The 26213-nt window shown below is 38.3% G+C and overlaps 1 protein-coding gene across 1 annotated transcript; it reads left to right on the forward strand.

The window, feature by feature from the left end:
* DNAJC25 (DnaJ heat shock protein family (Hsp40) member C25) lies at positions 1 to 25615 on the forward strand. The gene is made up of 4 exons (XM_045882924.3): positions 1 to 432; positions 20803 to 20955; positions 22624 to 23094; positions 24941 to 25615. The coding sequence occupies exons 1-4, from the start codon at positions 100 to 102 to the stop codon at positions 25061 to 25063; spliced, it is 1080 nt and encodes a 359-aa protein (XP_045738880.1). The 5' UTR covers positions 1 to 99; the 3' UTR covers positions 25064 to 25615.
* The last annotated feature ends 598 nt before the right edge of the window (positions 25616 to 26213 follow it).

Genomic DNA, 26213 nt, shown 5'->3' on the forward strand with positions numbered 1-26213 from the left:
GCCGCCTGCTGACGTGGAGCTAGGTCCCGGAGGCCGAGCCCCGCTCACGGCGGAGTGCGGGAGAGTGGCCGGGGTGGTGGAGCAGCGGCCGAGGCCGGGATGGCTGCGCCGCTCGCTCGGCGCTGGGGAGCCGGCGTTGCCGGCCGGTGCTGCTTGGTGCTGCTGCCGCCCCTGCTGCTGGCGCTGCTGCTAGCGCGGTCCGCGGCGGCCCTGGTGGAGGGGCTCTACTGCGGCACGCGCGACTGCTACGAGGTGCTGGGCGTGAGCCGCACGGCGGGCAAGGCGGAGATCGCGCGGGCCTACCGCCAGCTGGCCCGGCGCTACCACCCCGACCGCTACCGGCCTGAGCCTGGCGACGAGGGCTCCGGACGGACGCCGCAGAGCGCCGAAGAGGCCTTCCTGCTAGTGGCGACCGCCTACGAGACTCTTAAGGTGAGGTCTGGGGACGCGGATGGGCAGCGAGGACTCCTGGCCGGCGGAGAGGGTTCTCGGTGACCCCGGCTCCGAGCGCGGCCACCGTCACGACCCCTAGGATGTTCGTGATTTCCTACGTGGCCTTGCTCAAGAACCCGCACGCGGCTCATTGACAAAGATGGGAACCCCCTCGGGTCTTGGAGGACAGCTAGCCCTCTCCTTCTTGTGACAGTTTTTGTTATGCAAAGCTTTGGGCATCTTACAATTTAGAGAAAGCACTTTAAAAACGTGCAGCTCACACTTGGAAAGCAGGGTGATTATTATTACCAAGATCTGTGATAGAACACAGGAAAGGTCTCCAATATTGAATGACTGTGATGGCGCCAATTTGACATGACAAAAACTAGATTTCTGGGGATGGTATTAAATGTGACATTTAGGGGCGTCTGGGTGGCTCAGTGGGTTGAGCGTCGGACTCTTGATTTTGGCTTGGGTCATGCCTGATCTCAGGGTCGTGAGATCCGGCTCTTTCTCAGTGGGGAGTCTACTTGGGATTCTCTCTCTCCCTCTGCCCTCACCCTGCTCTCTCTCTCTAAATAAATAAATAAAATCTTAAAAAAAATAAAAATAAATTTGACATTTAGCTTGGGTTTAAGGACTTAGAAAAACACTAAGAAGAACAATGAACAAGCCAGTCAGAAGACCGGATATTTGACTCTTGGCTCCTACACCCCAGTATGACCTTGGATAGTGACTTAATATGTCACAGTAGCTGTTTCTTCATATGCAAAATTAAAGCCATGATACCTCCTCACAGGGTTCAGTCCTCAATGAGAATTGAATAAATGTGAGAAATCCCCTATACAGGACCTGCAAATACATGCTTAATGACTTGGGGTTCAAGATTCAGAAGTTCTGTCAGGAAAAATTTTGTGAATATGGATGTAGTCATTTGACAAAGGTTTTATTGAGTCCTTTGGGGATGGGGAGATTTAGCCTGTTCCTGTTCCTGTTTTCTTCTGCTACTGCAAAAAATCAAACCATGTAAGGAATCACAGAGTATAAATCATATTTGACGGAAGTGTTAACTGCTTCAAGGGCCCCATCACGCTAATGTAACAGCAGTTGTAGTTGTAAGGTGTTTCTTTATGGCCTCCCCCCCCCCCTTTGGAGGCGAAGTTTTCCATGTTGCTATGTAGTGTTTTTAATGACTACTTTGAGTGGGTATGCCATAATTTAACCATGGATTATTTGTTCAGAATAGCTTTCCAGAACTGAAAATACTGAATCAAGGAGCTAAAGGCTCTTCGTTCATGCTTTCCAGAGCAGTATATATAATATGCAGTCCTATTAATGAATATGACAAGTCCACTGTATTCTCCCTAGCATTGGTGAGACTGTAATTCTTATTGGCAGTTGGCTGAAGAGTGGGTGGGGGCTGGGGAAAGTGCAGACACCAGAGGGTTAGTTGCTTATTATTTAGGATATAGAGTGATTGAGGAAAGACTTCAGAAAAATGGGAAAGAACTTCTCCATCCAGGGCAACCCAGCATCTAAAGTCCCAATCTTTGTTTTTCTGCAGTGAAGAAAGATAGTGCTCCAGACAAGCAGCCAGAAGGCTCTGGTGACACATAAGGAAGCACTGGGAGGATGGAGAACTTCCAGAAGAGAGGGCAGCAGAAACACTGGCAATTGCTGCCTTCTGTTGGGGTTAGAGATGGGTAGGTTTGGCATGAGAGTGGTGAACATGTTAGTAAGACATGAACGAAGAGAGACAGTAGAGAAATTCTTGCTGGGAGGAAGCGCAAGACTCTATTCTTGCCATTTTCTTGAAGAGACAAATTTGGAGGCTGATTTGATGAATCTGTAATGGTTGACTCTAAAAGTTTCTGCCCCTAAAATTTAGTGCTGATTTGTTAGCGAAAAAAGCTTGATAAAATAATTTGTCCACTTTTGGGCTGTTAAAAACTGGTATGTCTGGAGAAAGTAACACTTTTAATCTTGATTCCAACAAGAGGTTTGCGGTACTACAAATGTCTCCCAAGTAGGAAACAAAAATTGGAGTTACACCGATGGATGAGGGAGTAAGAGAATGTGCTGTAGTTTCCTCAGCCTCATTCAGTGTTACTGTCAGAGGAAAGGGATGTCTGGGGATGGTTTGGGCCCTTGAAAACCAGACCTAACTGAGCTCCATGAGAGCTGTTTTAAAATTATAGAAATGGACTTCTAAGTGGAACACCTCCAGAAACTTTCTTTTTCAGACTTCATTGCAGATGCTCTCTCCTGAAATAAGGAAAAGGACTTTGATTTGCTGTATGTGGAAATTATTAAAAACAAACAGGATGGTCAGATTTTATTTCTGTTATAATGGAAAACTGAGTAAGCTGCCAGAGAGTATCATATCTGGGTAATGCAGAGATCTAATGAACTGGAGTCATCCAGTTTGGACAGCCTCAGCCTTCCAAATTATCCCCTTGAGGCAATGAGGTTTTAACCACTACTTTACTCGAATTATATCTGCAGGCTAGAATGAGGGCAAGAGGTCCATGTGGCTAGTCAGATATTATAGTGGGAGAAGTTGATGAGTTCCAATGGCTCTGGAATAAAGAGGAGATACAGAAGCCTATATAGAATTCCACAAATCATCTCATGGAGGTAGCAGATGCCTACCTGGGACCACTTCATTTCTGTTTGCTATTTTTGTTATATGTTATATCTTTCTCCATAAAGAATAATAGTAAACCCTGTGAAAGGTGTACTTATTTACAGAGCCAGCAAAAAAGGAGGGAGGGACTCAGGAAGACTATGTCATCCTTCACAGCCACATGCAATTATTGCTGGCATATGGAAGAAGCAGCTGATTTTACATTTGTTTTGTAAAATACGCAGGTAGATTCCATTTCTGGAACAGTGTATCTAACAGAAATTGTTCCTTTCTTGAAATCTGAAATAATTTAGTTGTAAATTCACTGGAGTAGGAGTTTTTTCTCCCCCCGTAATTTTTTAGAAGATTTATTTATTTATTTTAGAGAGTGAGATCACACTCGCACGCACACGAGTGATGGGGGAGGGGCAAAAAGAGAGAGAGCGAGAATCTCAAGCAGACTGCACACTAAGCGCATAGCCCAACGAAGGGCTCAATTTCGCCACCCTGAGATCACAACCTGAGCCAAAGAGTATGAGGCTCAACCAACTGCACCACCCTGGCACCCCCTCCCCCCATAATTTTTTGATAACCTTTTTATTTCTCTTATTAGTTTGTTCAAGGTCTCTTAATATTTTTAATGTATGTTATATAAGAAGCTATATTATATCTTCATTATAACCTTATAGTGGTACTCATCAAAACTCCTAATAACCAAGGATCTCTGAATGTTGATAATATGTACATTACCAAAATGGGAATTTATATTCGAGAAATATAGTGGATTTATGACTCTGAGGTTGTATTGGTCAAATACATGCCTCTTTGAGAGAGAGGGTTTTTTTTTCTATGGTGGTTGTTAAAAAGTACACTAACATGATTTAAATACAGTTGGTAAGAGAAGAAGATACTATCACACTTGATCATTGTTATTTTAGCAACACAGATTCTACCTGTGCATAGAGAGATTGAGGAAAACCAGAAAAAGAAGGATGGGTAATAATGGAAGGTAAAGGCACTGGTCAGATGCTTTCATCAAGTCGTGCTTAGTTCATAGTTTCAAATAACTTAAAATTGCAGTTCTCAGCAGGACTTCAAACCATTATGATTTCACACACTGCTTTATTTTTGTTTCATAATATAAGCAAAGTCAAGACAATGAAATCGTATTTAGTGTATTTGACTACTGGGGATTCAGGGAATTCATGGACTTTGGAAGTCAAGTAAGTCAATGGACTCTACTTGCTGTGTCAACATTGGATCTTTTTACGTGGATATAGCACTTATCACACTGAACTGTAAATACTGAGTAGCCCTCCCCTCTCCACTAAACCATCTCCTTGCCTTTTTGTTTGTATATCCATGGCACCTAGCCCAGTGTCTGGCACATCAGATAATGAATGTTTGTTAAATGAAAAACTGGTATCTGGAGATAGATTCAGTGGATTTCTGACATTTTGACATTGTTATGTGAAGCCTGCTTTGGCATTTTACCCTAAATGTAGTTTTAAAAAGTGGTACAGATAAAGTAGATTGGATGACTATGAATGAAAAATTCCCACGAGAGAAAAATTGCACTTCTATTTTTAAGGAGAAATTCTGTTTTTTAAAGTGAGAACATTAATCCTTTTTGAATATAGATTGAGTTGGATGAAGTAGATGAAATAAGGATGGCCTAGAAATAAACAGATGATGGACCAGGTGGAAAGAATGCACTTAGAACATGGGAAAATAGACTTTGACAGTATTTTGCAAAAATCACAAAAGAAGAACAGAAAAGGTCTTGGCAGTGCTACTGGCATGAAGGGTATCTGATAAGGTAATAGGTAGTGAGAGCCTTTTACTATTCTAGCCTTGTCTTGGCAGGGAAGTCACACAACACTTCAGTTTCTTTTTATCAGCCTGATTGATGTAGCAGGGCTTTAGCACTTATGAAGAATTTGGCATAAGGGGGGATTCTGAATGCCCTGCCCTTTTATGTTACTGTTCATTGTTCTTTCCTAGTTTATTCTACTCAATCCTTTCTGTAACCTGTACTGAGGTGGGCGTTGGGGGAGGAAACCAATGAAGAAGGCACAGTTCTTGCCTGTAAGCTTTTACCATAACAAGAAGACAGGTACTTATTGTTCGGTTATTATTTATTTAAGTTATATAATAAAGATATGTGTAGATTATATTACAGCACTGAGAGGGTACAATTATTTCTTCTTCAGGGATTGGAGAAGAATGTACTCTTTGGTCTGGATCTATAACAGTCACCAAAGGTTGACAGTGAAGGGACATTTCTGGTAGAGGGAAAACTTGATCAACAAAAACATGGAGTCATGAATGTGCAAGACTTGTCCAGGAACGAGATGTAGTTTCGTGAGGTATTATAGTGTTTTCTCCACCAGTGATCATTTTTGTTATATTTCTCCCAATGACTCTTTGTTTTGGGGAAAAAACAATTAACTGCACTTCTTAGTACTATTGTTTTTCTTTTTCAGCATCTATCCAGATTGATCAGTCATCATAATAATTGGGTATCCATAAAAATAATAAAAAACATGTAAATTTCTATTACAGTTGTGATGCTGATAAACAGCGAAATTAAGTAAGCTTGATGGCAGATAGTTTTCCTTTCACATGTCAACTCTGATTGGTCATGACTCCCTGAAACACTTGCCAAGGTTTTGAGGACTTGTCTGGGTTTAGTCGGAAAGATAAGATGTTTGATAGTGATTTCTCCCATGGGCCTAGAAGAAAGGTGTGGTACTTTACCACAGCTGCTATTTCTGCTGTGAACCCATAAGTGCTCTTTATTTTTTACTGATACCGTAATTTCAGCTGTTATTCCCTACTTAGGGCAAAGGTTGACTGTACACCAAATATGTTCAGTTTTAGTTCTGTGATGACACATGATGTCATCAATAACCAGTCAGAGCTTCTGATTAACATAAAAACTACTGAGTTGATACAATTCTGGCCAGAAACTGAGCGCTTGAGATTTTAATTTAGCCTGTGTGGATTTATCATAGATAAAAGAACATTTTGAGATATTCACAGCACAAAGACCGTTACTGCATTTTTCACAGATATTAGAGGATCTACTGCTTCTAGGTTAGAAGCCTGTCAGGTGCATGGTGGGGAGAATGTTTCAGGAGACTGGAACACAGTTGGGATCGGGTGATGAACAACCCTTTAATCTGTGTTCAGGAATTTGAACTTTATGTATTGAATAGTGACCAGAGGTTTTAAAGTGGAGAAATAACAATCTGATGTTTCTTTCAGAAAGAAAACTCTGGGAACAATATTGAGAATGGGTTGGGGAAGGCTGGAAGGTTCTTGTCTGAATTCATTTCCACCATTTTCTGGAATCTCAATTCCCTCTTTGGTAACTTGAAAACTTCTTAGTTGATGTATTTCACATTCCTTTTGCTTAATTTTGCTTCTTTTAAAGCTAAGGTCACATTTATCTTCTTTTTTTACTGTTTGCTATCTTCACTTCATCTCCTTTTCTTTCAAGCTGTTGTAGACTGACGTGCATCAGCACACGTAATGGAATTGTTCTTAACGTGAACAATGGTGTTCTAAGTGTCAGATTTGAATACTGCTCTTCATTTCTCCCTCCTGGCACTATCTGTGGCATTTGATATTGTTGATCATGTAGCTCTTTAAGCTGCTCTCCCTTGACTCCTTCAGTGTTATTCTCTCCTGTTTCTCCCTATCTTTCTAGTCATGTCTTTTCAGTCTTTATAATCTTCTTCTGCCTACACCTTAAACATTGCTTTTCCTTAGAGTTCTGTCCCTTGGGTACTCTTTTCTTTTTGTTTTCTAAGCTCTTCCTGATGAAACTCAACCACATCTGTGACAATTCTAAAATCTGTGTGGTCTCTAAGTTCGTATTTTCAGTTGTGTCTCATTTGTAGTACAGTTACCCAAAATTAAACATTTCGGAAATCAATCTTGTTATGTTTGTTAAAGCATAACAGAGGAGTGGGGTGCCTGGGTGGCTCAGTTGTTAAGTGTCTACCTTTGGCTCAGCTCATGATCCCAGGATCCTGGGATTGAGCCCCACATCGGGCTCTCTGCTGGGTGGGAAGCCTGCTTCTCCCTCTCCCACTCCCCCTGCTTGTGTTCCCTCTCTCCCTGTGTCTCTCTGTGTCAAATAAATAAATAAAATCTTTAAAAAAAAAAAAAAAATTAAAAAAAAAAAAGCATAACAGAGGAGAGAAGCAGCCTCCGCGCTGAGCACAGAGCGTGACGTGGGGCTGATCTCACCACCCTGAGATCGTGACCTGAGCCAAAACCAAGAGTTGGACACTTACCTGACTGTGCCACCCAGGCACCCCTCTCATGAGAATCTTAAGAGATTATATACATGTGCTTTGGGGCACAGAGTAACATGGTCCACACAGTAACTATAATTAGAAACTTCACTATTAATCCTCAACATGATTGGTTCTTAAACTCCCTTGATCATTAAATCTTATTTATTCTACTTTTTAGTCTCTAAAATCTCTTTCTCCCTCATTCTATTCTTTTTTTTTTTTTTTAAAGATTTTATTTATTTATTTGACAGAGAGAGACACAGCGAGAGAGGGAACACAAGCATGGGGAGTGGGAGAGGGAGCAGCAGACCTCCCGCGGAGCAGGGAGCCCGATGCAGGGCTCGGGAATCATGACCTGAGCCAAAGGCGCTGCTTAACTACTGAGCCACCCAGGCGCTCCTCCCTCATTCTATTCTTTACAATATTGTCAGAGTTAACTTTCAAAAATAAACACACCTACTCAGTGCTATTGTTCTCATGCTTTAAAACATTTCATTTTTGAATAGCACGGACAATAACACTCTAGCACTTTAGCATGGCATATAAGGTCCCTCTACAGTTCTTATCCAAATCAGTCTTCCTAGCCACATTTACTATACCTTTCTTCCTAAATTACCCTAGTGCTCAAGCTTCAATGAATCCGTCCTATTCACTGATGCTTCTGTACCTTAACACTTGCTGTTAACCTTTGTCTGAAACAAGTTTTACTACATCGTACTTGCTTTTCAAGATCCAGTACTCATTTCTTCTCTGCTGTGGATCCCATTACCAGTGATCTCAGGCAGAGTTAGTCAGTCCTTTCTTACCTAGCACATCAAATTGCATTTTTCTTGCTTGCTAGATTCTTCTAGATGGGAGAGTTTTTGAGACCAGGATATTATCTTTTCTTTTTATCCTCCGTTGAGTCCAGCACAAGGCTTAATGCTCTGCATAATTATTTGCTAGAATTGGAAATAACTAAGGTTTCTAAAAGCTCAAGTAACCAAGTAGATGATGATACTCTACTATTAACTGAAACATGGAGGGACAGATTTGGGTTTTGAGCATGTTTACTTTGAGATATTTATGTTACATTTAGGAAATACTTAGGAGATATTTGAAAATAGGACACAGGAAAAGCAGATCTGAGTGTCACTAGTAATTAGGTGATACTGCAAATCAAGGAAGTTGTTGAGGCCACATGTAGACAGAAGAGAAAACATATTCTCATATGCACTAGTGACTAGGGGCAGGGAACAAGAGAAATAAAACTGATAGCAGTTAATTTTATTCCTCTTTAATAGGATGTAATGGCCTGGAAAAAAATTTAGGGAAACAGATGTTATTTTTTTTTAAAGGATCATTTGTATATGTGTATTTCTTTTAAAATGGGGTTTATATATATATATATGTAAATATATACACACACAATAATATATATATACACACACACATATATTATATATATATATATATATATATATTTTTTTTTTTTTTTTTTTTTTGAGAGAGGGAGAGTGAGGAAGAGTCCCAAGCAGACTCCACGCTGAGTGTGGAGCCCAACAGGGGGACAAGTCCCATGATCCCGAGATCATGACCTGAGCCAAAATCAAGAGCTGGCTGCTCAACTGACTGTGCCACTCAGGCGCCCCAATGGGATTAATACATATTTTTAAGAATGAACAAAATAGAATTAAGATAGTGGAGGAGTAGGGAACCCTAAGTTTGGTGCCTCAAATACAGCTAGATAGTTATCAAATCATTCTGAACACCTGCAAAATCAATTGGAAATCTGAGAAAAGAAATGCTGCAGTTCTACAAATAGAAAAGCAATCACTTTTTGCAAGGTAGAAAGTGGGGAAACTTGAATCTGGGGTGATATATCAGAGGATATGATGGAGGGAAGGGAGCTTGCTTAAGAAAGCTACTGCAAAGTATTATAAGCAGTGGAACACAAAATCGGAACTTTTAGAAGTCTGCTACAGTGTGGTAGCCCCTGGCTTAAAGGTGCTCAGGTGGCAAAGCAGGGCAGAATCCCAGGTGGGACACCTTGGTCTCAGGATCCCCACGGTCACAAGAAGAATGGGGGTGCCTGAGTGTGGCAGATTTCTCAGGTACAAGAGTGGGGAACCCAGCTGAAAACAGCCAGTTTAGGTGCTGACTTTCTGCTCTGGGTTGCCATAAACCCGGGAACTGCTGCACGGTTGTGCGACTGCTCTTCTGGCAGGTGTCAAGCAAAAGGCAGAAGCATGGTGAGAGGAACAGCACAGGTCTATTCAGCAGGAAACAATAAAATTTGGAGTTTTGAAACTCAGTTGCGTGCCTGGGATAAAAATGCTTGGCCACAGGCCAGGTGAACAGAGTTCAGACAGAAACTGGGGAGACAAAAGTGACTGACTGCTTTTCTGTGAGGGCTCACTGGTGTGAACTTTCAGCTCCAGGACTAGAGAGCAGGGTGCAGCCATTTTCTTCCCACCTGTCAGTGCTGTAAGCCACGGAGCAAAACAGTGCCACATGGTGGAACCCAGAGTGGCTTACACTGAGTGCAGCCCCCTGGCAAGGGAGGCACATTTCCATTAGGGTGAGGGCACTTGAGAATCAGTGCAACAGGCCCCTCCCCCAGAAGGCGAGTAGGAACAACTGGCTCGCACCAAATTTACTGATCATAGACGGCTACAGAGCTTATGCTCTTGAGGAAAACAGTATATAGCATTTGTGGGGGTTTTTTATTCTTTAGTCTTTCAGTATTATTTTTTCAGTTATTTTCTTATTTCAATTTTTTTAATTTTTATTTTTATATATACATTATATATATTATTCTTTTCATTGTATTTTATTTTATTTTTGTATATATATATGTGTATACATATATATATATAAATTTTCTTTCTTATTTTGGGATCTAGTTTCCTTTAACAAGCAGACCAAAACACACTCAGGATCTAGTGTTTTGTGGTTTTTGTTTGTTTGTTTCTTGTTTTTTTGTTTTTATTTCTGATATGTTTTGTGTTCTTTCCTGTTGTTGTTGTTGTTATTGTTGTTTTTCTTTCTTTCTTCTATTCTTTTCTGGACAAAATGATGAGACTGAGAAATTCACCCCAAAACAAAGAACAGGAGGTAGTACTCACTGCCAGGGATTTAATCAGTATGAATAAAAGTAAGATATCTGAACTAAAATTTAAAACAATGATTATGAAGATACTAGTGGGCTTGAAAAAAGCATAGAAGACACTAGAGAATCCTTTACTGTAGAAATAAAAGAACTAAAATCTAGTCAGGCTGAAATTAAAAATGCTATTACCAAGATGCAGTCCCAAATGGAGTCTATAAAAACAAGGATGAATGAGGCAGAAGAAAGAGTCAGTGATATAGAAGATAAAATGATGGAAAATAAGCTGAAAAGAAAGAAAACTACTGGATCATACAGGGAGACTTAGAGAACCCAGAGATTCCATAAAGTGAAATAATATCCAGATAGTAGGGGTCTCAGAAGATGAAGAGTGGGAGAGAGGGGCAGAAGGTTTATTTGAACAAATTATAGCTGAGAACTTCCCTAACCTGGGGAAGGAAACAGGCATTTAAGTCCAGGAGGCACAGAGGAACCCCCCCCAAGCAATAAAAATAGGTCAGCACCTCAACATATAATAGTGAACGTTGCAAATTTCAAAGATAAAGAGAAAATTCTGAAAGTAGCTTGGGGCAAGAGGTCCTTAATCTGCAAGGGTAGAAACAAGGCTGGCAACAGACCTGTCCACAGAGACCTGGCAGGCCAGAAAGACTGGCATGATATACTCAATGTGCTAAATGGGAAAAATATGCAGCTAAGAATACTTTATCCTGTAAGGCTGACATTCAGATTAGAAGGAGAGGTAAAGAGTTTCCAGGACAAACAAAAACTAAAGGAATTGTGAATAGTAAACCAGCCCTGCAAGAAATATTAAAGGGGATCCTTTGAGTGAAGAGAGAGCCCAAAAGTAACAAAGATTAGAAAGGAACAGAGACAATCTACAGGAAAATGACTTTACAGGTAATACAACGGTACTAAATTCATATCTTTCAATAATGTAAATGGACTAAATGCTCCAATCAAAAGACATAGGGTATCAGAATGGATAAAAAAAAAAAAAAGGTGCTGTTTACAAGAGACTCAATTTAAACCAAAAGACCTCCAGAGTGAAAGTGAAGGGGTAGAGAACCATTTATCATGCCAGTGGACATCAAAAGAAAGCTGGAGTAGCCATCCTTATGTCAGACAAACTAGATTTTAAACCAAAGACTATAATGAGAGATGAATAAGGGCACTATATCATAATAAAAGGGTCTATCCAACAAGAAATTAACAGTTGTACATATTTATGCCCCTAACTTGGAAGCAGCCAAATATATAAACCAATTAATAACAAAATTAAAGAAACTCATTGATAATACAGTAATAATAGAGGACTTTAATACCCCACTCACAGCAACTGACAGATCAATTAAGCAGAAGATCAACAAGGAAACAAGAGTTTTGAATGACCAGATGTATTTAACAGATATATTCAGAGCATTTCATCCTAAAGCAACAGAATACACATTCTTCTTGAGTGCACATGGAACATCTTCCAGAATAGATCACATACTGGGCCACAAATCAGGTCTCAACCAGTACAAAAAGATTAAGATTGTACCATGCATATTTTCAGACCACCATGCTTTAAAACTTGAAGTCAAGCACAAGAACAAATTTGGAAGGACCACAAATACATGGAGGTTAAAGAGCATCCTACTAAAGAATGAATGGGGGGGCGGTGGCGCCTGCATGGCTCAGTTGGTTAAGTGTCTGCCTTCGGCTCAGGTCATGATCCTGAGGTCCTGGGATCGAGCCCTGCATCAGGCTCCCTGCAGGGAGCCTGCTTCTCCCTCTGCTCCCCGCTCATGCTCTATCTCTGTCTGTCCCTCAAATAAATAAATAAAATCTTAAAGAAAAAAAAAAAAAGGAGTGAATTTGTCAACCAGGAAATTAAAGAAGAATTTTTAAAAATACGTGGAAGCAAATGAAAGTGAAAACACAACAGTTCAGAACCTTTGGGATGCAGCAAAGGTGGTCCTAAGAGGGCAGTATATAGCAACACAGGCCTTTCTCAAGAAACAAGAAAAGTCTCAAATACACAACCTAACCTTACACCTAAAGGAGCTAGAAAAAGAACAGCAAATAGGGTGCCTGGGTGGCTAAGTCAGTTAAGCAACTGACTCTTGATTTCAGCTCAGGTTGTGATCCCAGAGTCCTGGGATCAAGCACAGCATCAGGGCTACCACTCAGCAGGGAGTCTGCTTCTCTCCCTCTTCCTCTGCCCCTTCTCCTACTACCTACTTTCTCTCTAAAATCTTAAACAAACAAACAAACAAACAAAAAACCAAAAAACAAGCAGCAAATAAAGCCTAAATCTAGCAGAAGAGAAATAATAAAGATTAGAGCAGAAATCAATGATATAGAAATCAAAACCTGTAGAACAGACCAATGAAACTAGGAGCTGGTTCTCTGAAAGAATAAGATTGATAAACCAGTAGCCAGACTTAATCAAAAAGAAAAAAGAAAGGAGGAGAGATCACAACCAACACCAAAGAAATACAAACAATTATAAGAACATGTATATGAGCGACTATATGCCAACAAATTCGGTGATCTGGAAGAAATTATTGCTTTCCTAGAAACATATAAACTACCAAAACTGAAACAGAAATAGAAAACCTGAACAGAACCATAACCACCAAGAAAATTGAAGCAATAATAAAAAATCTCCCAACAAACAAGAGTTCAGAGCCAGATGTCTTCCCAGGGGAATTCTACCAAACATTTTTTTTTTTTTAAAGATTTTTTTTTATTTATTTGACAGAGAGAGACATAACGAGAGAGGGAACACAAGCAGGGGGAGTAGGAGAGGGAGAAGCAGGCTTCCTCGCAGAGCAGGGAGCCCGATGTGGGGCTCGATCCCAGGACCCTGGGATCACAACCTGAGCCGAAGGCAGACGCTTAACGACTGAGCCACCCAGGCGCCCCTCTACCAAACATTTAAAGAAGAAATAATAACCTATTCTTCTGAAGCTGTTTCAAAAAATAGACATGGAAGGAAAACTTCTAAACTCTTTCTGTGAGGCCAGTATTACCTTGATCCCCAAACTAGACAAAGACCCCACCAAAAAGGAGAACTACAGACCAATATCCCTGAGGAACATGGATGCAAAATTTCTCACCAAGATACTAGCCATTAGGATCCAACAGTACATTAAAAGTATGATTCATCATGACCAAGTGGGATTTATTCCTGGGCTCCAAGGGTGGTTCAACATCTGCAAATCAATCAGTGTGATACACTACATTAATAAAAGAAAGAACAAGAACCATATGATCCTCTCAATAGATGTAGAAAGAGCATTTGACAAAGTATAGCATCCTTTCTTGATTAAAACTTAACAGTGTAGGGTTAGAGGGAACATACCTCAATATCATAAAAGCTATCTACAAAAAGCCCACAGCGAATATCATTCTCAATGCGGAAAAACAGAGCTTTTCCCTTAAGGTCAGGAACACGGCAGGGATATCCACTATCACTTCTGTTGTCCAACATAGTACTAGAAGTCCTAGCCTCAGCAATCAGGCAACAAAAAGAAATAGAAGGCATCCAAATCAGCAAAGAAGTCAAACTCTCACTTTTCCCAGATGACATGATACTCTATGTGGAAAACCCAAAAGACTCCACCCCAAAATTGCTAGAACTCATACAGGAATTCAGCAATGTGGCAGGATATAAAATCAGTGCACAGAAATCGGGTTGCATTTCTATACACTAACAATGAGACAGAAGAAAGATCAAGGAATCGATCCCATTTACAATTGCACCAAAAACCGTAAGATACCTAGGAATAAACCTAACCAAAAGGGCAAAGGATCTGTACTCAGACAACTAGAGAATACTCATGAAAGAAATTGAGGAAGACACAAAGAAATGGAAAAATGTTCCATGCTCATGGATTGGAAGAACAAATATTGTTAAAATATCTATGCTACCTAGAGCAATCTATACATTCAATGCAATCCCTATCAAAATACCACCAACTTTTTTCACAGAGCTGGAACAAATAATCCTAAATTTGTATGGAACCAAAAAAGACTCCGAATAGACAAAGGAATGTTGAAAAAGAAAACTAAAGCTGGTGGCATCACATTCCAGACTTCAAGCTGTATTACAAAGCTATAATCATCAAGACAGCATGGTACTGACACAAAAACAGACACATAGATCAGTAGAACAGAATAGAGAACCGAGAAATGTACCCTCAACTCTATGGTCAACTAATTTTCAACAAAGCAGGAAAGAATATCCAATGGAAAAAAGTTTCTTCAACAAATGGTGCTGGGAAAATTGGACAGCCACATGCAAAAGAATGAAACTGGACCATTTTCTTACACCATACAGAAAAATAAACTCGAAATGGATGAAAGACCTAAATATGAGACAGTAATCCATCAAAATCCTAGAGGAGAACGCAGGCAGCAACCTCTTTGACCTTGGCCATGGCAACTTCTTACTAGACAAATCTCCAAAGGCAAGAGAAACAAAGCAAAAAATGAACTATTGGGACTTCATCAAGATAAAAAGCTTTTGCACAGCAAAAGAAATAGTCAACCTATGGAATGGGAGAAGACACTTGCAAATGTCTTATCAGGTAAAGGGCCAATATCCAAAATCTATAAAGAACTTACCAAACTCAATACCCAAAGAATAAAAAATCCAGTCGAGAAATGAGCAGAAGACATGAACAGACATTTCTCCAAAGAACACATACAAATGACCAATAGACACATGAAAAAATACTCAACATCACTTGGCATCAGGGAAATACAAATCAAAACCACAATGAGGTACCATCTTCCACAACAACTCAGGAAACAACAGATGTTGGCAAGGATGTGGAGAAAGGGGAACCCTTTTATACTGCTGGTGGGAATGCAAACTGGTGCAGCGACTCTGGAAAACAGCATGGAGGTTCTGTGACAAGTTAAAAATAGAGCTACCCTATGACTTAGTGATTACAGTACTAGGTATCTATCCAAAGGATACAAACATAGTGATTCAAAGGGGCACATGCGCCCCAATGTTTATAGCAGCATTATCAACAATAGCCAAATTATGGAAAGAGCCCAAATGTCCATCAGCTGATGACTGGATAAAGAAGATGTGGTCTATATATCCACTGGAATATTACTCAGCCATCAAAAAGAATGAAATCTTGCCATTTGCAACGACGTGGATGGAACTAGAGGGTATTATGCTAAGCAAAATAAGTCAGTCAGAGAAAGACAAATACTGTATGATTTCACTTATATGTGGAATTTAAGAAACAAAACATGAACATAGGGGAAGGGAAGGGAAAATAAGATAAAAACAAAGGGAGGCAAATTATAAGAGACTCTTAACGATAGGAAACAAACTGAGGGTTGCTAGAGGAGAGGTGGGTGGGGGTAAGGGGTAACTGGGTGATGGGCATTAAGGAGGGCACTCGATGTAATGAGCACTGGGTGTTATATGCAACTGATGAATCACTAAATTCTACCCTGAAACTAATAATACAGTATATGCTAACTAAATTGAATTTAAAGAATTTTAAAAAAGAAAAAAAGTGAACAAAATATTATTACATTTTCATATATTATTGATTCCTGGCCTTTAACATCCTAAAATGGTTTCTCCTATCAAGCTGTGTAACTGAAAATCTTTAATGTAAACGTGGCTGCAATATCAAATTATTGCAATTATGTATATTGAGATCAAACAATTCATTATTTCTTTCAAGGGCAAGAATGTAATATATTTTTGCCTCTGGGGAGGGGGGAGAATGATCATTTTCATAAGAGAAGGAAGGATTCAGTGCTTTCTTTGTTTGTGGGTTTCCTCTTGTTCACTTTTGATCTAGATATTGGTGGTTATGTTCCAGTCCTCCTGCATGTGCCCAAGAGGATTGGGAGTGGAGTGGACACCAGCAGAAGCACCATTTTTTCCTGTAGACATTAGAAACAAGGAGCTTATTGCCCTGCTTGTCAAGGCTCAGGACAGAGAGGAGGAAGAAACAAGTATAAAGGTTTTGGTTTTGGAAAGAAGTTGGAATCTCCTGACCCTGGGACCTTAAGATCCACAAAATTGCTGAAAGAAAAAGTACTACCTTATTGAAAGGTAAGACATTAAACTGTTTTAAGGTTTAAGCCGTTTTAGCCACAGTAGCATGTCTTCATAAGCTGTGAAATCAAGCAGTCATTTCTGCTAAGCCAAAGTTGTTGTGAAATAATCACCCATCCAGCATTCCTGGTGAGAGAGAGATCTGTATTGCTCAAGGGCTGTTTATAGTGAGGGAGAGCCTTTACAAAATTGTACTCATTTTTAAATTGACATTTACTGAATGCCAGGCACTGTGGTAGGCCTTGGATATACAGAGATTAATGTGTCAGTCACCCTACCTATCTTCCAGTAGTTCTCATTCAAGGAAAAGAAAAAACTGATATTTGCAATGTGATAAGTGCTATAATAAATAGGTCACGTGTAATAAGAGTGGTCTAAATCTGAAGCAGTAATGTTTGTGTCCTAAAGGATTAATGGAAGCTCATGAGGTTGGAAGAAAGGGATGGGCATTTGAGGTAGAGAGAATTATATGTTTAAAGACATAGGTATGAAAGAGTGTGCTGTATTGGAAGAACACACCAAATTGCAGAAATTACTATCTGATGTTCGCTATGGGGCAGAAGGGGGGCACGTGATGAGATGTTGCTAGGTGAGAGTGGACTAGTTATGGAGGTCTTGTTGCATGCTAAGGAAATTTTAACTTACTTATTAGCCATGGGGAAGCACTGAAGATGAAAAAAAACTGTGGGACTACCTGAGTTCCAAGATGGGTAGAAGAAAAAATAAGTATAATGGTTTTAAAATAAGTATGTACCTGTAGCTCTCAATTGGGTCCCAGTCTCTTGTCTTTCCTTTTTTGCTAATAGTCCTCGTATCCTTGTGTTCTTACTAGGTTGATTCTAAACTTTGTAGGTTACTGGAGAGTAGGATTTTGATTTAGACTATTGAGAACTAACTCTCCAATTTGTGCCAACCTTGAACACCTTCCAAAGTGTATTCATGTCTCAACCTAAAATAATTTTCTTCATTCTGGAGAGAAAGCTATAAACCCAAGAGTAAAGATTCTGGCTGATTAAATGCTGTAACAAGGAGGTGGCCAACCTTTCTTGTCTTTAAAAACAGGGTCATAAATTTATGGTGACCTCAAGGAAAAGAAAACCATCTTAAGAGAAGTCAGACTTGATCCTGAAACCTTCTGCAGGAATTAATTTGAGGACTTATTAGAGGGCCCTGGTTGCAGTAGAGAGGTCAGACACAAGGTATAGATTTTGGAGTGGCTGGTTGCTGGAGCATTAGTTGACTATCCTATTAGAGGAGCTCAAGACTCAATGAAGTAAGTCACACATTTAGGGACCAGTGAGAAGATGGTGACCCTGGTGGATGATCTGGGTGAAATGTTTGAATAGGGATATCTGCATTCTATGGAGTGTGACCTTCACTAAGATAAGGAAGGATAGTTATTGGACCCATGACATTCAAATAGTAGATTTCAATGACACTCAAAGATCTGGCTGTATACTTTAACCAGGAGGAGTACAGTCAGCCTGGGCAAAGGGCTCTGTATAGGTAATGATGCTGGAGATCTGTCAGAATCTGATCTCAGTGTGGCAGTTAGTTTCAAAACTACATGTAATCTAGTTGGAGCAAGGAGAAGAATCGTATTTGAAGAAATACATTTCAAAAGGCATCTGCCAAGATTGGGAGGCTGAAATGAAAGTCAAAGATCTCAGGCCAAAAGCAGAACATTTCTATAAAATTAGTCCAAAAAACAAAAACTGGAGGGAGAATCAAAAATTCTTAAAAGATGTCTTGAAGTACTCAAAATGAGATACATCAAGAGTTGTAGGCTGTCGTCTTCAGAGCTATCTGTGACCTATAAAGTTTCTGTATGTCCTATAAAGTTTTACCCTCTTTAGGTTAGAAGCTCCAAAGTATGATAATGGCTTATAGGAAGAATAATAGATTGACAATTGAGGTATGTGGCAGTTGATACAGAAAATCTTTTTTGACAGAAAGGAACATTCAAGGTGTGAATTTGAAAATGATTAACAGCCTGAGCTCAGCCCTCCTTATATAACAGACAGTTCTCATACTGGCCCTCTAAATAGTGCTGTGGAATAGACTTTAAATATATTTACATTTAATTCTACTAGATACTAGTTTATCTAGTTTCAAATTCTAGCCAGAGGTAAAAAATATTTTGAATGGGGGCGCCTGGGTGGCTCAGTTGGTTAAGCATCTGCCTTCGGCTCAGGTCATGATCTCAGGGTCCTGGGATTGAGCCCTGCATCGGGCTCCCTGCTTGGCGGGGAGCCTGCTTCTCCCTCTCCCTCTGCCTGCCGCTCCCCCTGCTTATGCTCTCTCTCTCTGTCTCTCTAAAATAAATAAATAAAACCTTAAAAAAAATATTTTGAATGTACTGAACCTAAGAGAATTGTCATTCAGATTCAGAATTAAAAAAAAATTTATTAAAAAATTTTTTTAATTTAAGATTTTATTTATTTGAGAGTGAGAGAGTGGGAGAGAGAGCACAAGAGGGGGGAGGGGTGGAGGGAGAAGCAGGTCCCCACTGACCAGGGAGCCTGACGTGGGGCTCAATCCGAGGACTCTGGGATCATGACCTGAGTCGAAGGCAGACGCTTAACTGACTGAGCCACCCAGACACCCCCAGAATTATTTTTTTAAAAGATTATTTATTCATTCATTCATTTATTTATGAGAGAAAGAGAGAAAGTGCATGCACACAGGGAAAGGAGCAGAAGGAGAGGGACAAGCAGACTCCATGCTGAGTGCAGAGCCTGATGTGGGGCTCGATTTCAGGACCCTGAGATCATGACCTGAGCCGAAACCAAGAGTCAGATGCTTAACTGACTGCACCACCCAGGCACTCCACAAATTCAGAATTCTTAATAGAAAATATATGATTTTAATGGGTACAGAGATTTTGTCATTAGCAAACTTATTTTAAATCTAAGAAACTGCATGTTGGAGGATCAGGAGGTCCTGAATAGACCTGAGAGCCTCTGTCTTCGGTAGGAAAGCACTAGGTGTAGATTTTGAAATGCCTTAAGTATTTGCAACTTTATGAGTGTTGAATAATTCATCCTAGAAAGACATCCTCTAGTTAAAAAAGTTTTTTTTTTTTTAATTTTCATAATGATTTGTATTGTACTCCCTTATAGAAAGTAAAGAATTTGTTGTGGTTTTACTCTTTAACGTTTTTTGGACATAAGACAAAATGGGGGTGCCTGGCTGGCTCAGTTGGTAGAGCATGCAACTCTTGATCTCTGGGTTGTGAGTTCAAGCCGCACATGGGGGTAGAGTTTACTTAAAAAAAAAAAAAGAAAAGAAAATAGGTTTACTGTGTGATTAAAAAAAAAGCAAATCATAACCCAGTGTAATAGTTCTTCAACGTATGTAGCTCAGTAAGAGATTGGCATTTATCCCTATTTGAAATTGATTAAAATTAAAGGTTTTAAGAAATGTTTTATTTGTGAACATTCAGAGCAGCATTTCAGAATGCTCTGATTTTTTTCAACATGTTTGTATGATTAAGAAAGACGTGTATGTTAACTTATTTATGAACTGGGCTGGGACAATATGGGACAACATATTTGTAACATGTTTTTGTATAATATCATTTGATATTCAAAACACTAAAATTAGTAGAGCAGATGTTATCTCTGTTTTACAAATGAGGAAGAGTGAGGCTCAGAGAGGCTAAAAATATCACTGGAAGTCACAGAGTTAAACTTTCAACATTACTGCATCAGGGTTTCTTTGAGATGAGCATAATTCAGTTTTATAGGCACAGACTGGCTTTGTCTCCTTTTTATTGTCTAATCATTGCCTTCAACAGACAGCTTTCTACACAAGCCTGGAAAATGATTGTGAATATCTGTAATAGGGATAAACATTTGTTCCCATCAACAGTTACTGAGAGAAGGTAGCAACATGTTCTGAAGTTACAAGAACACAACACCTTATTACCACCACAACACTGGCTAAAACGGCATGGTTAATTGTTATTAAAATGTTTTTCTTTTTTCCAGGAGGACTAACAATACTTAAGAATTTGGGGAGATTACTTTTATTATGCTTATACCTAATATTAAAGTTCTAGAAACAAATTTATGTGTGCTTTTGAAGAGTGGTAGGGAATTTTTTGGTTTTGATCGTTTTACTTCTTTTGTTCAGATTAATCTTATATGGTTATAAAATTCTGTTTGACTTAACAGATTATAAACTACAGCCATTTTCTGAAATATCCTATGAAATTGGGTATCTTGTTATTTTACAGGATGAAGAAACACGAAAAGATTATGACTACATGCTGGATCACCCAGAAGAGTACTATAGCCATTACTACCACTACTACAGCAGGCGCCTAGCCCCTAAAGTGGATGTTAGAGTTGTGATTTTGGTCAGTGTGTGTGCTATTTCAGTGTTTCAGGTGTGTATTGATGGAGGAGTGTGTCTACATGTGCACGTTGCCTAGTGCTGGTCATTAAAACTGAATTAGAAGTACCTTTTTATAAAATTTAACCTGTACTTGAGACTAATTTTTTTAGAGTAGAAAAATATTCATTTATTCATCCAATTGATTAACACTGGAATCTGTGTCAGTTGCAAATCCAAGAAATTGATGATAAATGTCATTATATAATAAGAAAACCCAACAACAGATCTTTTTCTCATTGTTCCTTTAGAGTATTTCCCTCCTAACCTGATAGTATTACTTTTATAGGACTTTTCAATGATTTCCCATTAAATTTGTGAAAAACCTGAACTTCTTAATATGACCTGACAAGTCTTGGCACCTATCCACCAAATGCCAGCCAGGAGCGCTTGCCATCACTGTAATGACCAAAAATGTCCCACGCATTTCCACTGTCTGCTAAGGGCAGTTTTGCTTTGATTGAAAACTACTGAAATAGATTAAAAGAGTAGTAATCTTTCATGTTTTAAATGTCACACAAATTTAACTTCAGCTTGAAATGAGTTTTTCCTACTATTCTTAAACTAACCACAGGTATCTTGTCTTCTTTTAGAGGGAAAGAACATGTCAGGTGACTAGAATGAATCAATTTGCTAGTCTGAAAAATGCTTCTCTAGTTTAATTCCCAGAAATGAGATTTACTTTATATGACAAAAGGAATTACTATTGAAAACTAAGGTTGTGGATTTTAAATGTATCTACTTTTGCAGAAATATTTTCCTTTCAAAGGGGAAAGCAGGGATAATTTTACCTTTCTGTTTTAGATAACGTAATACCCTGGTAACATTTTTTCCCCCTAGTCCTAATAGAGTGCTGCTATAATATTTCAAGATATTATTGGTGTAACTGCAATATTCATTCAGTAAAACAGCAAATTAAATGTGTGGAAATGTGAATAGGACTTTTTCTGACAATTAACGAAACCCTTTGTGTATATTTATGAAATAAGTTATGTGTTTTCCAGTCAGATAAGAGTTCAAACATATTAGAATCCTTTACTTCAGAATATGATGAGCAATACTGTGATAGATCGAGATGGTTTAGGGAAGAGATGGGAATGAATATAGTTGCCTGAGTCTATATCCTGTGATTTTTCTTTTTTTTAAACAGGCTCGTCACTGGCTAGTTTTGCCATGTAACTGCTCCCCTAGAATGTAGGTCACAGTCTCACAGTCTTAAAAAAAAGAGAGATTTCTTAATAGTGATCTAGGGAAAGCCAAATGGTAGATGTGAAATCACAGGTGTGGTGTGATTCTATTGATTTATCCCCTAATCTTGGGTATCTCCTGTCTGAATTAATGGCTTTTTGGCCTAGCTTAGGGCTTACCTGATTTATCCAGCCTCAGGTCCCTTGTACATGTGGGCATTATTCAGTTTTATCTTTTACTTACAGAGAAAGATGATTGAGGTCCCTATTTTTTTAATTAAGTAAGCTCTGTGCTGAATATGGGGCTTAAATTCATGACCCCAAGATCAAGAGTTGCATGCTCTACTGACTAAGCCAGCCAGGCACCCCTTGAGGTCCCTATTTTTAATCAGAATTGCTTTGGGTGGGGGGGATGGTGTTCACCAAGGTGCATTTTGGTAGTAAAATGACCCATTTTTCTTTGTTAAATATTTCAGTTTTTCAGCTGGTGGAACAGCTATGACAAGGCAATCAGCTACCTAGCCACAGTGCCCAAATACCGTATCCAAGCCATGGAGATTGCCAAGCAGCAGGGGCTACTCAAAAAAGCCAAAGAGAAGGGCAGAAACAAAAAGTCCAAAGAGGAAATTCGTGACGAGGAGGAGAATATCATAAAAAACATTATAAAAAGTAAAATAGATATAAAGGGAGGCTATCAGAAACCCCAGATATGTGATCTTCTCCTGTTTCAAATTCTCTTAGCACCTTTTCACGTGTGCTCATATGTAGTTTGGTATTGTCGATGGATCTATAATTTTAACATCAAAGGCAAAGAATATGGGGAAGAAGAAAGACTATATATCATACGAAAATCCATGAAGATGTCAAAATCTCAGTTTGATAGTCTAGAAGATCATCAGAAAGAAACTTTTCTTAAACGAGAGCTCTGGATAAAGGAGAATTATGAGGTGAGTAATTATTTGCTGGGATTTATGTCCTCTTATTTATGAAGTTAAAATTTGGTGTAGGGGAAGGGATCACAGAAATGCACTCCAGTTTCTGAAATCCAAGATTTAAATAATGAATAAAGATCTTATTTTTATTGAAAGTGTGACTGTATTTGGTAGTGGGACAGTGGGTTTTTAACCTGTAATTTGTCTTAAAAGATGAACTTCAAATACTTTAACTGACTCATGCTGAAAATCTTAAGAATGGTCTAATTTGTTATGTTAAACTGCAGTGGGATAATATGTATGTTTGCAAGGATGTCACAACAACTTTCCGTTAATTGCTCTAATTAAAATTTGTTCTTCCCCAAATTTTCTTTCAGTCATGTAAACTTAGCTACAGGGATTAAAAAACAAAACAGGGAAGGAATAAGACATGGAAATTTTGTTGAAATAACTTCATTTCAAAATACAGCACAGAATCTTCTGTATAACTAACTTATATATGAAAAGTTACTTTTATTTTTTTAAAAATGCCTCTAAACTTTGGGCAGTTTAATAAATGTTATATTCTGTAATTGTCAGCTACACCAGTTACCTTGAGGTGATCACGTGCTTAGCTAAAGTCTTAGAGGAACTATTTATCTCGTCATAATGATACTATTTTAGGTTTTGGGTAAAATTAATTGGCTAATGTATTAAAGATAAGAATAAAGCACAGTGATGGGGCACCTGGCTGACTCAGTCAGTAGAGCATGTGACTCTTGATCTTGTGGTCCTGAGTTCAAGCCTCACATCAGGGTAGAGTTTATTTAAAAAACAAACAAAAGAAAAAGAACACAGCACAGTAAAATCTTCCTAAGAAATCTGAATATATTTGTGTTTTTAGTTTCATAGACATTCCTTTTTATATGTGGTATACTAAATATATTTTACTGAAAGTAGAGTTCCAGTCTGAATTATATTTAAGTAACTTACTATGAATTGCCAGAATGTTTTGGCAAGTGGATATAGTTAGCCTGCTTGTAAATAACATAAAAATGGAAGGTAACAAACTATTTTGCTCCTAAAGTACTTGAAAAGTTTTCTCTTAAGTAGGGTAAGCAGTCCAGTTCACAAAACTGTATCTTTCATGGAGTACTATCCTGGGCTGAATTACCATGTTATTATATGAGGTGATCTTAGTCATTACTTCCTAAAATTTGGAAGTAAAGTCATTTCTTTCTAAAATTTGATGCAACTGGTTATGAAAATTTGTCCATTTAGTTTCAACTGACATCCACAAAAAGTTATAGAAATGAAGATTTTCTTTGTCCTTAACCTGCATGGTTTGTTTAACCCTCTTTGGGAACCTTAATAAAATATTTTGAAAAACCAATAATTATCTTGAAATTTGGAGACAGTTGTATATATAAAGGTCATTTTATTCCTTGGTTAGGATCAACAAATACTGAAAGTCATCAGTTAAATTTTCAAAGTACCATATTAAAGAAATAGTGTGATTCTTTAAGATTGGACATTAGTTTTAGAGAGGAAATGTTTAAACCCTTTAAACTCAGCTGATGGATGATGTCAATGAGGAAAAGAATGTATTCTCAGGTTACAGAAATCAGTGACAAAAATTACTAAGTTCTTGTACAAGTTTTTTTTTTTTTTTTTTTAATTTAACACCGAGTGTTAAGGTGCTTAACTGCTTGGTATTTTTAGATGCATGGTCTACAGAAGACAAACCAGTACATTCATAGGAAACTTTTACCTAAAATGTAATTTGAAAAATGTATATTTGAAAAATGTAAATATGCATAAAGGTAATGACAAATGTTTCCCTTTGGATGGTAAAGTAATTTAGTGTTATTTATACTTACAGGTTTATAAACAAGAACAAGAGGAAGAACTAAAGAAAAAATTGGCAAATGACCCCAGATGGAAGAGATACAGAAGATGGATGAAGAATGAAGGACCTGGACGGTTAACGTTTGTGGATGATTGAGGATTGCTGAATGCTACTATGCCAAACCTTAATTGTGATATTTTCATAACTGAATTATTTTAGAAATGTATCAGCTGCTCCTCAGCAGTACTTAAAACTCCTCAAATATTTGATTAAACAGAATAATGTAGAAATTTAAACTTCCCCTTAAAACTTTATATACATAAGACATTTATGATTGTTCAACTTTTATAATCTATTCGTGGATTTTGTTAAATGATCTGACCTGAAGATTTACTTGTTGCCATTTAAAATTTTTATATGTTTAGTTAAAAGATTTGACATGAAAATTTATTAGATACCATTTGAAATTTTTATGTGTTAAGTGTTTATTCTTTACAAGTGCTTCCTTATTCTTTGTTATAGTGCTACATTTTTCTGCTTCCATGGCCTCTAATATTTTCACAAAACATAAAAAATTATAACAGTATTTAATTACATTGTGTCTTTAGACATGAACTTCTTCAGCAAAATGATTTCAACTGTCATGTCATCTTCATTATAGTCATTCTGGGATTGAAATATGTTCAAAATCTCTCTAGGAGAGTCTTCTGCCAGAATATGCTGATACTATTTTTCCCCCTGTCATAATATTCTTAATAAGATCAGAAACTCTCCAGGAGAGTGGATCAACCTTCATGTCCTTGTAGGATGATCTTGATTACAGTCATTATAGGACTATTAACTGTATTCTCAAACATTTTTTCCAGAAGAGACCTTAAAAAGGTCTTTGTACCACAGTATTGCTTTCCCAACCCCCTTCAGTTAAAAAAAAAAAAATGACAGAGCAGAAATAGCATACTGAAAAGTTGTTCATGTATTATGAAGTCCTTGAGCCATGAAAAATCCAGCGTATGTGAGTGTATTTACGTGCATTTAAACCAGAAAGAGGAGGTGCATGGCTGTGTGCTGTTCTTTCAAACAATGAAATATATGTTTTATACATGTGGAAGTGAAAGTAATTCACACATAAATTGACTAAAGCAAGTATGATACTGCGTCAAGGTATCGATACACAATCATGATAGTGAATCAGTACTCCTGTTAAAGGATTTATCTCATTGCTTCATATTAATAAAATGATTGCAATATATCACAAGTTTGTTGGTATGGCATTTTGAATCAAGGATTAACATAATTGCTTTTGTAT

This window comes from Mirounga angustirostris, unplaced genomic scaffold (assembly GCF_029215605.1).
Source record: "Mirounga angustirostris isolate CCGP_5_RB_7025 unplaced genomic scaffold, mMirAng1.0.hap1 SCAF_15, whole genome shotgun sequence".
NCBI lineage: Eukaryota > Metazoa > Chordata > Mammalia > Carnivora > Phocidae > Mirounga > Mirounga angustirostris.

What these genes read in the sequence shown, in the direction of transcription:
- DNAJC25 (XM_045882924.3), top strand. Translation starts at nt 100, where the DNA reads ATGGCTGCGCCGCTCGCTCGGCGCTGGGGAGCCGGCGTTGCCGGCCGG. An exon ending in CCGCCTACGAGACTCTTAAG is followed by an intron (nt 433 to 20,802) that starts GTGAGGTCTGGG and finishes GTTATTTTACAG; the next exon opens with GATGAAGAAACACGAAAAGA. An exon ending in GGATAAAGGAGAATTATGAG is followed by an intron (nt 23,095 to 24,940) that starts GTGAGTAATTAT and finishes TTATACTTACAG; the next exon opens with GTTTATAAACAAGAACAAGA.